Below are 12,342 nucleotides of genomic sequence, written 5' to 3'. Positions count from 1 at the left end.
GGCTTAATCAGTGAGCTCCATCTATAAAGGCAGAAGGTGGCTACTCCTTTTGGATCAAGGATAAAATATGTCTGCAAGCCAGAGAGCAGCTTGCTGGAAAATTGCTGGTTTAATGTCCTAAGGCAGTCACAACAGAGAACTGGTCACTGGGTTACTGAAACAACAGGAACCTATAGCAGCTCCCTTGTGAATGCCAGTACCCTGAGATCAAGTTGTAGGTACCCTGGTCACTTCTGAGGAGATTAGTACCTCATCTCTCACCCTGTCTCTACAGCAGTGCCAGTCAGCGGGCTCCTGGGCTCGCCGATGCATTGTTGTCTTCATTTTCACATGGCGTTCTCCCTGTGTGGGTGTCTGTGCCCAGTTTCCCTTCTCTATAAAGACATCAGTTCCAGTGGGCCTACCGTATGGCAATAAACCTCAGTTAGGTGAATTATATTGGCAAAGGCCATATAAAGTCATATTACAAGGTATAAGATGTTAGGGCTCGACCACAGAAGTGCCGGCAGGAGTGTGCCACGATGAAAACTCTAAGCAATTGTTCAGCCCAACAGCACAATCCCTCCCCACATCCTGATTCACCAAAGCAGGCAGCCCCAAGGCCACCATGTGACCAGTTCCGCTGGCTTGGCTGTGCCCGGAGAGCCAGGCCTGGAGACACCTGGCCTCCAAGTTCCTCTCTGGAGTCACCCCAATAGGCCTCCTTTAGGCTCTGTGCTGATGGCTGACAGGTGAAGTCCTCCCTGGGCTTCTTTGTGTTCAGCAAGCGCTCACAGGCTGGGCTAGGTCCTTCTTTTCAGGCTGTAACTAAAGATACGCAAGGCCTGGAAGGGATGTGTTTACACAAGCGGGTAGTCACTTGTTTGCTCCCTAAGCTACTGTAGTTGTGATTTCTCGTTTCTTCATTCTAGTAGCGAGGATGATATTATGTTAAGATACAGATAGATGATTCAAAAGAGCTCAGCTCTTCACAGCTTGATTTCTTTCCATCTGCCTGATTCCTGCAGTTGGAGTCCTAACCTCATGTTTGTTTGTCTTCTCACAGCCTGTTGCCATGGTAATGATTATAAGAGAGAAATTTTCAACACTAACTTCAAAATACCCTGAAAGAAATGGAGAAAATGAACAGAATAAAAATGTGCTTTTAGTGGAACACATAGCTCTGATGATTGGAAGGAAGAGGATGAGGAAGAGGAGGAAGAGGAGGAAGAGGAGGAGGAGAAGGAAGCTCAGAATCACAGAAATGGCATTAGTGTTGTAATATATGTCAAGTGGTTACTGCTTATCTAACAGATTCAGAAAGCAAATAATGCTTTGTGCTAAAGAAGTATGTCTTATGGGTCCTTTTGAGAATTTAAGTTTGCCTTGGAGATAGTTGGTTTGTTTCCTGGGTTCCTTTACCTAATATCCTGGGAAAGCACTTCAATCCAGTCTTAGGGTAAAGGGGACACAGGCCTGTGTAGCATCCTGGGGCCGTTCTCTGGTTTTAGTGTGTGGAGGCAGGAAATATCACAGAAATCAAGAGAGAAAAGCTTTTGTTCTTTATTTTTCATTAACAACAGCAACAACCAACCATGATGCAAATTAACTAGCCCATGTACTATTTGGATGTCACAGAACTAGCATCTAATATTGAAGTGAGATTGTCGTTGACCACATAGATGCCTTATATGGTACAGGCAAGCACACATGACTGCCCATTCATGTGTGTGCATAAGTGTGTGTGTGTGTGTGTCTTTAAAGTAAAAAAATTATATTTTTTCTCTTCTAATTTTTCTTCCTATCTTTTAGATAAAAATATACACCCTGGAAGAGCAGGATGCCATATCTGTTAAGGTTGAAAAGCGTGTTGGCAGTCCAGCACACGTGGCTTATCATCTCTTGTCTGACCTCACAAACCGGCCTTTGTGGGATCCCCATTACATGTAAGAACAAATTTAAATGTTTTTCTTCATCAAGTCTGGCACTGTGGGAAACTTCAATTGTAGTTTTTCCTCCACTGCTCAGTGCATGGTGCATTGTTGCAGAAATTCAGAGCTTGTTCTGCCTAAGCTGCTTCATGAGACTTGAAAGAAAACCAATTATTACACTCATCTGTTTCTCATCTATATTGGGTTAGCATAGGTGCTCAACATCTGTTGGGGCATCACTGACGACTTCAAACTTGATTTTGTTCATGTTCCTGAGATCCAGCTCAGCCAGGCTCTGTAGCACACTCTCTTTTGCTTCCCTCCCTGGCCTCCTTGCTCCTGAGGACGTATCCAAAGTCTTCCCAGAACTCTCTTCTCGCCAAGCTGTAAGTCTCAGTGAGATGCTGCTGAGTTAGCAGAGTCCTGGAGGAAGATGATGCTTGCTGCTCCCCTGTGTGGTCGCTCGTGCCCCCTCCCATCCTTGCTGTTCCCGTGTGAGCAGTCGTGGCCCCCTCCCATCCACCTGCCTTTCTCCCACAGCTTTCAGTCTCGTCATTTCTGGAACTCTCTCTTCCATTCCACTTTACTGGAATGTGGTTGATTATACCCATGTATGGGTCCTACATCTGCATATGCAAACACTTTAGATAAAGAGTGGTGTGTGTGTGTGTGTGTGTGTGTGTGTGTGTGTGTGTGTGTTGGGGGATTGCATCAGCATCAAGCATGGGCAAATTTCTTTTACTTCATTCTTCAAATAGTATAGCAACTATTGACATACCATTTACATTACAGATGTGATAAAGAGATGATTTAGATCATACTGAAGGATATGCATAGGTTTTAATAAAAATACTGTGTCACTGTATGTACAGGACTTGAGAACCAAAGGCTTTGGTGTTGCCACAGGTCCTAGGGGTGACTAGCAGCTCTGAGCCTTGTATGCTATACCCTGCCGTGACAGACTACACTCAGGCCTAGCATTCCAGGATACAGAGCACTGCAGCATCTCAGAGACAAGATATCTTGCTTTTCAACAACTTCTTTCAAACTCTCACAATTCTGTTTCACTTGCCATCCCATTTAAACGAGATGTGAATGAATGGGGAAGCCAGTGAATTCATTGAAGTTCAGCAAACTTGTCTTGTCTATTTACTTAAGACTCAGGGTCTGCAGGAAGTGTTTGCACTTAACTCTCACAGTGACCGCCTACAGAGTACTACATAGATAGTACTGCCTACATCATAGAGATGAGACAATAATAGAACTTGTCTAACATAACATAACACGGCCAGTACATGGTGGTCTGAGACTCCAAAGCGAGTGGTTTAGCTTCAAAGTTGCTGTTCTTCCCAGCAAACACTCTCTCTTTCCCTGAGCACTTGGACTGGTTTTAGATCCCACTTATCCTCAAGGTGTTTTACTTGATCCTAGAAAGAAAATAATTTTTTTTGAAAAGATTATTATTACTTTCCTCTGGAATTTTGAGGGAAGTGACCTTGGAATCGGACAGCTTGGCAACTTTCTATCACATTGCAGATTTACTCCTGAACAAGCAGTTGGTTCCAAAGTCAGCCTTCAAGCAGTGTCTATTTGGTGGTGGTGGTGGGGGGGTGGTCAGCACAAAAGGTGAATACAGATGTCAAGAAGGAGATCATGCCAATAAGTAAACAGCTTACTCTGGCAGGTAGAAAGCATGCGTTTAAATACTCTTCTGTCCACACAGATCTTGTGAAGTCATAGACCAGGTGAGCGAGGACGATCAGATATATTACATCACCTGCTCAGTGGTAAACGGAGACAAACCCAAGGACTTTGTAGTACTTATGTCACGAAGAAAGCCCCTCAAAGACGAGTGAGTATATTTGGCTCATGTGACATCCTGGCTCTGTTGGAGACTAGAAACCAAAGGATATGAAGACAAGAAAGTCATCATGGATGGTTCTAGTCTTCAGTCACATGCATCTGTTTATTTTTAAGTGTATGAATCTTTAGTTACCATTTTGCTATGCATTCATGTATTGTGAGCTGTGTGCAGAGGGCCCGTGGGCATTCTAAAGCAGCTTCCTTCTGCTCAGATATTAAAGTCAATATCTGAAAAACCTGCAAGACCTACCCATTGTTACCAATAAAATCAGCAAGGGGAGTGGCAACAGCAGAAGTTGACTTAGATTCACAAAGGCCCAGCTGCATTAGTTATCTAAACTGGCCTACTGTGTGCCAGGACTGTGATCCAGAATTTGAATATGGCCTTCACATGTACAGTGGATTACACAGAGCATGGGATCCAAAGAGTGGTGCTCCAGATAATGTCCCCACACGTGTGGACTAGGGTACATTGGTGCTGACCATAGCATCTTCCATTATGTCAAAGGATAGGACAAAGTTATTGATGTTGGTCTTATAAATGATGATAAATACACAACACAGAGCAGTGTGAGACCTCCAACAAGGGTAAAGAAGTCCTGGGAGCAGAAATACAAAAATGTCTCAAAATGTTTGTCATTCGATGGGAAATCAAGTTGTAGGCTGCAATTGCAAAGTGCCTGTATTTGTATAACAATCTACATGTGTGTGTTTGCTACTGCTGCTTGTATCCAATAATAAAATCTAGAGAGCTGCAAAGCAGAAGGAAAGTGAGAACAGTCGCTTGCAAGGCAGGGAACAGGAATGGAGCTAGAGTGGACCGAAGGGACACTTTTATTTCTGAGTCCTTTGTATCCTTTTATTGTTTGAATATTGCTTTTCTTTTTTATTAAAAAAATGACAGGAAACTGACATCACAACCTATTAGGGCACAGAAAAACTTGAGCAACTCCAGCCCTGTGATGTTACCTCACCCCCTAGGTTTGAATTTCTCTGTAGAGAAGGGTTTTGGATGTGGACCACTCATCCAGACAAGTCTGGTTTTCTGAGCTCACTCCTGCAGAGACAATGAGATTGTCCCAAGGACTAGGGATGTAGCTAGTGCCGATAACTTGCCTAGCATGGAGGAAGCCCTGAAATTCATCCTCAGGACCACAAAACTAGATTAATAAATGCCAGTAACTGTAGAACTGTCCTGTCTGACAACCATTCCCACAGGGTTAGAACGTGCGCTCTTATTTTTCAGCAACACCTACACCGTGGCACTAACGTCAGTTATGCTGCCGTCTGCCCCACCATCTCCACAGTACATCAGAAGCCAGGTCATCTGTGCTGGGTTTCTCATCCAGGCCGTCGACAGCAGTTCATGCACCGTATGTTTGATGAAATATTTATGTCTTAATTCATTCTCATGGCTATGGGAAGACCTCTTCATCTCCCCCAGATCTCCTATTCATCACAGTCTCATAATGTGTGTCCTCTCTAAAAGAGCCCTCTTCCTTCCTTCCAGATTTATTCATCAACAGTTTCAGTCTCTTGCTCGAAAGTTCTCCGAGTCAATAAAAACTCAACATGCTGTGTTTTCTCTTTGATGCAGGTGGCATACCTGAACCAGATGTCAGACAGCATACTCCCTTACTTTGCTGGCAATATTGGTGGCTGGTCAAAATCCATTGAGGAAGCTGCAGCCTCTTGTATAAAATTCATAGAGAATGCCACTCATGATGGACTTAAAAGTGTGTTATAAATGGTCAACTCTCGGTTATCTGTAGTTTAATTCTAAGTGTGTCCTTAGCCCTTTTATTTGGAAAGTGTTGGGGCCATACAATGATTTAATACCAGCCAAAGAAAATGCAGTTATGAAGAGATTAAAAACCAAAGTGTATTCTGGTGATTTAGAGACAAACTACAAGATCTCTAAAGTCCCCACTGTACGGAGACTTGGAAATTGCCTGGATACGATATCACATGATCTATAAAATGGCACAAAATTAGTCAACACTATTACAGATGGCTCTGGAGTACATACGCTCAATGTATATTCTGCAATGATGAGTTTATAAAATGTGAAATGGTGGGTTGAAAGCTCGTGAGTGTTTAATATTATTCCACAGGCAGCAGACACCCTTTGTCATGTCTCTCTAAGAAGATGTATTCCATGTTTTAGAACTTTAAATTAGGAAGCATTAAAACATAATGGAATCCAATCAGTTTTTTAATAGGGACTACTTTACTCTTGTCATTTTACATATATTCCAGGTAGATGGCCAATTTAGGATCTATTTCTATACATGTACATGCCAAGCACCTGCAAAGTATGATATTCCAGAGAGAATATTAACTGAGCTCCTCTTCTTCGCATCTTTTCCATTAGTACTTCATCTCCTAGATGGCAACATTTATCACTCTACACCATGATGTGTCTTAACTCATAGGACCAAACAGAATATGTCAGATTAGCCCTCTTCAAAGGGTGACTTTTACAAACGGAAGGGATCTCCATCAGAGTTGAGAGCAGGAGACAGGTTAGGGCTATCCTGCTGCACGCTCACCAGATCACTACCTCTGCTCCCACATGCCCAGTCCAACAGTCTGGGGCTGGTCACAGTCTTTATTTTACTTACCTGCCTTAAGGTTTTCCTGTAAGTGAGCTTTAGGTCACATTCAAATTTTATAAATTACTATTTATATATCATAAGAGTAGATGCATAGCATAGAACATTCTAGAACTAAAAAGACTTGTGGAAATATTTTAATTCTAAAAGGTAAAAGATTTAGTAATAAGGGGCTTATATAACACTACAACTTTGTATGTTATTATTTCAGACTTCTGAAATGATGAGGCTTCTAAATGCTATATGTGTAGGCTTTGAATTTAGCTTTTGAAGAGAAATACTTGAGCAACTTTAGCCAGCTCACGTTGAGACACAGAAACAGTATGTACTCCAGTTTGCAGGATCCACCTTACCCAGGATGGGTACAAACTCTCAGAACGTTGTCACTTGTCCTGGGTTTGTTCTCTACCAATACTTTGGATGAAGTTTAGTTGATAAATTAGAGATTCGCAGTGACCTCTGATAAAACCGAGCCATCACAACAACGCACTTATGCTAAAAGTTGAGAATATTAGCTCCCTCTCACAATGCCTTACTGTCTTACCTTTCTCCCTTCTTCCAGAGGGGAATAGAGTTGGTGCAGTGCCTCCGGGTACTGATGAGCTAAGCTGCGGTGAATTTTTTAGACACTGAGGCAATAGCAGCTATGGTTGGCCTTCTGTCTTTAATAGGAGCACTGCAGTTGTGTGACAGGGACATTAAATGACAAACAGACAGGCAGGGAAACCATGGATCCGTTGGATGTGAGGATGATCATTCATTCTCCTGGTGGGACTAATTTCAACACGCTACACGAAATGCTGCAGGAAAAAGCTTATGACTCACTTAATTCTAGAATTTTCCATTGACTATCTCCAGAGAGTGGTTGGTGGAGTGTGACTGGTATACTTGATCATTAAGTGACACGGACATAGTCTATTCCCACCTGCATTCACTGACATGTTCATCGTCACCCTCACAAATGCCTTAAAACTAAATGAATTTGTAAAAGCAGTTCTTCAGCCACCAGCCCCCTTTCAAGTACTGCTGGTCGCACAAGGTTGGCACCAACTGGAACGGGAGGTCCAGGCACGAGGTGTGCCCATCTTCATGGTCTGTTCAGTTTGTCCCAGTCCTAGGGAACAGGCAGGTCCTGATATTTTACCAATTTCACTTACCCTCCAACCAAACACTTCTTTCTGACCATCCTAAGGGATTTTTATGCTTCTGAGCAGAGATGTAGAACCTACCTGGCTGCTTCAGATCATTCAGCACATCCTAAACTAAAGAAACGTTTCTTGTCTCTGTAAAAACATGATATAGGAAAAGACAGCAGCACGCTATGGTCTTTGGTCTGTTTCAAGACTAAACCTAGTGTCCAAAACAATGTTACAATAGCCCTTGGCTTTGTACTGCCTTAAAAGCCTTTTTATGACATGTAATTTATTTGTTTTCTGGGTGATCATCTTATTGGTAGGGGCATCGCCACTAACATGTGTGGAGATCAGAGAACAACTTGTGGGAACCAGTTCTCTCCTTCCACCCGTGAATCCCAGGGGTTGAACAGATGTCTTCAGATTTGGCAGTGAACCCCTTTACCTTACAGTGAACTCTCCTTGTGGGCCATGTGTTTGCATTTATTCCACTGAGATCTTTCCTGCTAGGCACTTCTATGCTCTGCAGCTTCTGCAAGCAGTTGGGATGTACTTATTATACATAAATAAAATGAATAAATGATATACAATGTTGAAAGACCTGCTATTTGGGAAAGTTGGGTGCTTGGAAGATTGATTTTTATGGTCACTAGAGACACTTGAGCACAAACCAAAGACACACACACAGAGAGAGACAGACAGACAGACAGACAGACAGACAGAAAAACAGAAAAACAGACAGAGACAGACAGAGACAGAGACCTGTAGTCACCAAAAGGTCAGTCCTGGACAACCCCCAAGGACAATGCTTCTGGCTCATTCTAGGAAAAGCAGAGAACCAAGTGAGACTCAGACTACACTTCTCTCCCCTCCAGTGCCCAGGCTTTAAGCAAATGTGGACATTCAAAAGTAAGTGGTTGACTGGCTCAGTAGATGTCAGCCTGCTGGCAATGGGGACAGAAAACGTTGTACTTCGGATGGGGAAGCCTTTCTCAGGGTCCTACTAGAGAGCTCTTGGCGGGATAGCTCCTAGGGAGGGGAGCCTCACTCTTGTTTATGGGGGAGGAGGGCCTTGGCATGTTGCTTACGATCCCTGCCCCACACCCATGCACATGGGCAGCATTAACTGAACTTAGTGGGTTATTTAAATTTTAAAAAAGACATGAAGCCCACAGTGGAGGGTGTTGGGAGCGTTCAGGAGGAAGTGGGTGGAGGAGACAGGGTGTGAATATATTCATATTTTGTTGTATAAGATATAAAATTCTCAAATATTGCATTAAAATAGGGGTTTAGAGATAAAAAGGAAGTCATTTAAATGCAGATTTCATTAGCAATGTGCTCTGGTTTGCCTAATTGGAGAAGCACTGTATAAAGTCACTAACTAGTCATAATTGCTTTAACAGAAATATTAGCAGTTGAACAAGCCCGACATCCATTTTTATTCATTCATGATTACATATCAAATTCATGGTCCCATATCACTGCCCTTTCTTGATTCTTTTTACTGAAACCCACAACCTGGCTGGTTAAAAAGAGAGAGGGGATTATGGTAGGTTTCCCTTTTGAGTGTTGTGGTATTTTTACAGGATGTTAAAGATGTTTTCCAGTGCTTCTAATAAGACTGAAAGGTTTTGGATTAAAAAGCAGCCTCATTTCTCTTTAGTCTGCCTGGCTCTCTTTATGCAGCTGAGCTGCCCTCTATAGTACTTTTCCTTTCACCTCAGTCATAGAAAGAGATCTAGAGGAAGAAATGTGAAAATTGATCAGTACGTGAGTATCCTGGTTATCAACCGCCCGAGGGAAATAACTGATTTTAATAAAATTAAAATAAACTAGAATACATTTTTAATACAGCCTCACACTATTCAATTTACGTTTCCAGGCTACTCACAGTAGAGGTGAAGGGTCAGGAGAGTCCTGTTGGGACTTCGTAGGTGAAGCTGAGTGAGATGGAGGTATAGGTGATTTCCAGGACGTGAGTACAGGATTGCCCACGGAATCTGAGCAGGGTGAGGAAAGAGGAAATGTGGGGAGGAGAGATGATTTCTTCCAGAACTAGCTTAATACATTTTTATTGGAGTAGTTTAAGGGATAATTTTGAAGATGTGTTTAGGAAATAAATGTAAAGGAGTATGTTTTTACAGCTTGGGATAAGTTATTGCAGTAAAATATTGTTTACTCATAAATTATTTCTTTCATTTGAAAATAACTGGAACCATTGGGGCAGGCAGCTCAATTGGGGTCTGAGTGTGCTTGCCCACTCTTTGTGGGTGTGTGAAAGCTGTAGACATCTGTAACCTAGTTCCGAGTAGCAGGTCAAGATAGGCACTGTATGAAGTCAGGTCAACTGCTAACTCTGGCAGAAGTTGGTGGAAGATGCTGGCTCCTTTGCTGCTGACCACATGGATTACCACGTGCCCAGAAAATACTTGATCCGGAATCTTGCAAGCCCCACCCATTTCAACTTCCTTGTCATCTTTGTTAGGCTTGCGGAACCAAAGAGTAACACACATGTGTGGCTGCTCCTGTTTTCAGAGCCTCTAGCAGGATGGGCCTCTGTGCCTGATATATATACTTACTTAGACTCTCAGGGCTTTTACAGTTCCTGGTCCTAACTCGGCTCCCTTCTCACAAGTCAGAGAAATATTAGATTGAAAACTCCTTTCTCATTTTGTACCCGTGAGGACGAAGTACATATACAACCACACATTGGCACGGAGGCCATCTTTCAGTTTGTGTTTTGTGGCCTTTTAAGAAATGTGGTCAGGATGTAAAATAAGTAGATAGATAGATAGATAGATAGATAGATAGATAGATAGATAGATAGATAGATGGATGGATGGATGGATGGATGGATGGATGGATAGATAGATAGATAGATAGATAGATAGATAGATAGATGGATGGATAGATGGATAGATGGATGGATGGATAGATGGATAGATGGATGGATGGATACATGGATGGATGGATGTGGATGGATAGATAGATAGATAGATGGATGGATAGAAAGATAAGATAAGATAAGATAAACATTAAAAAAATTAGGATGAACACTGACCCTGTTCTCTCCTTTCCATGCCTGGCCTAGATTCTCTGGGCGATCCTTGAATTCACTTCCTGGGAATTATCTGTATCTCTCATTCAACCTATTCTCCAACAAACTCCAACCACGGTAGGACTCTCCCAACTGTGAGGTGTGACCCTCTTGGTGTATTTCCTAATGCACCCTGACTCGAGAGTGTCTGCCTCCTGCAGATCCAGAACATGGACTTTAGAAACTACTGTCCTCCCCAGAAGGTGTAATCCTGCACGCAGGTGTCTTCTCACAGCCCTGTCTATGCCCCTTCCGCCTCTGCTTCCTTCTGATCATCAGGGTTCGAATCTCTCCACGTCAGCCCAGAACAATTTCTCTTATCTTTCCCGGTCTCCCCACATCTTCCCACGTTCTTGTTCCCAAAGTCCAGTCTCAAAGCCTCCTCTTCAACCTTTCCCTTCCTTCAGTCCTTGTAATGGCAGCAGACAGCAGGGCTCTTCCCTTGGTCTCCTTTCCTCTCCCTAACATCTACCAGTCCATCTGTCTCTGGGTTTTCAATGTTCACCAGTAACTCCACTTCTGCATCTTGACTTGACTTGTCCTGACCCTAACAGCTAGTTAAATACTTGAGCTTTTAGCAAGACACTGTCCTCTCAAAGTCAGTGTCCTTAGAGCACTCAAGTCTGCTGCCTGTCCAAGCTAAGTCTAGCAAACCTAATCACTTCTTTGTTAAATAATATTATTAGGATCTGAACACTTTAAATAGATGTAACTGCTGGAGAGATGGCTCAGTGGTTAAGAGCACTGACTGCTCTTCCACAGGTCCTGAGTTCAATTCCCAGCAACTACATGGTAGCTTGCAACCATCTATAATGGGATCCTATGCCCTCTTCTGGTGTGTCTGAAGACAGCTACAGTGTACTCATATACATTAAATAAATACATAAATAAATCTTTAAAATAAAATAAACATTATCAGTACAACACCAAGTCAAAGTGCTGTCTTCTCTTGTCTGGATATCACCCATCCTCCTGCCTCTCTTCGTTTTCCTTCCTTCACTCTGTCCCCAGTCCAGACTCTCATCATGTCCCTTTTGGTGAGCAATTCTGCATATCACAGGAATGGTCAGTGTCTCCCAAGGATCTATATGGATGTGTAGTACTTTAGGTTATTCTTCAGAAATGTTTGTTTTCTCTCTCTCTCTCTCTCTCTCTCTCTCTCTCTCTCTCACACACACACACACACACACACACACACACACACACCCCTGCCTCCCTGGACTTAATGAGCTCTCTCATCACCTGCCTCTAGGCTTAGCCATGTAACTCCTCCTCAGAATGTTGGCAGACATGATGCAGTCAGAGGCTTGGAGGGCGTTTTGCAAATGGCCTTGTTCTTTGGCCCCTTTGCCACGGTCCTGAGACACACATATCAGGGTTGGTGACTGGTTTGGGGAAAGAAAGAGAGCTATGAATGATAGAGTGGTTTATCTAAGGCCGGCTGAGAGCAGCGACTCCCAACCGGAGGGCTAAGGGGTGCAGCCCTTCCAACCTGCCCAGCCAAGACCTCTGACTTACAGACAGTTGCATTAAACAGAGACACCGATGGATACAGCTCAGAAGACATGACTCACTCCTATTAGCTATCTGAACTTCTCCAACTAGCTTACCCCTCACCCTTTTCCAGCCACATCACAGAGGGTAGAAAAGATGAATTATCTGCCCAGCGACAGTACTCAAAGCTTGTTAACGAGGTCTCCGTGTCATTTATTTGGGAGATTAAA

At 43.0% G+C, this 12,342-nt stretch overlaps 1 protein-coding gene across 1 annotated transcript in view; it reads left to right on the top strand.

Annotated features, from left to right (window-relative positions):
- The window catches only part of Acot12 (acyl-CoA thioesterase 12), a 42,203-nt gene extending 36,683 nt beyond the window's left edge, over window positions 1-5,520 (top strand). The window contains exons 12-15 of the mRNA XM_052160008.1: window positions 1,792-1,925; window positions 3,634-3,762; window positions 5,020-5,146; window positions 5,371-5,520. Coding sequence (XP_052015968.1) covers window positions 1,792-1,925; window positions 3,634-3,762; window positions 5,020-5,146; window positions 5,371-5,520 — 540 coding nt within the window. The remainder of the gene's footprint in view (window positions 1-1,791; window positions 1,926-3,633; window positions 3,763-5,019; window positions 5,147-5,370) is intronic.
- Window positions 5,521-12,342: the final 6,822 nt, after the last annotated feature.

This window comes from Apodemus sylvaticus, chromosome 16, assembly GCF_947179515.1.
Source record: "Apodemus sylvaticus chromosome 16, mApoSyl1.1, whole genome shotgun sequence".
In the NCBI taxonomy this organism is placed as follows: Eukaryota; Metazoa; Chordata; class Mammalia; order Rodentia; family Muridae; genus Apodemus; species Apodemus sylvaticus.
This window is presented reverse-complemented; position numbering and strand designations above follow the sequence as displayed.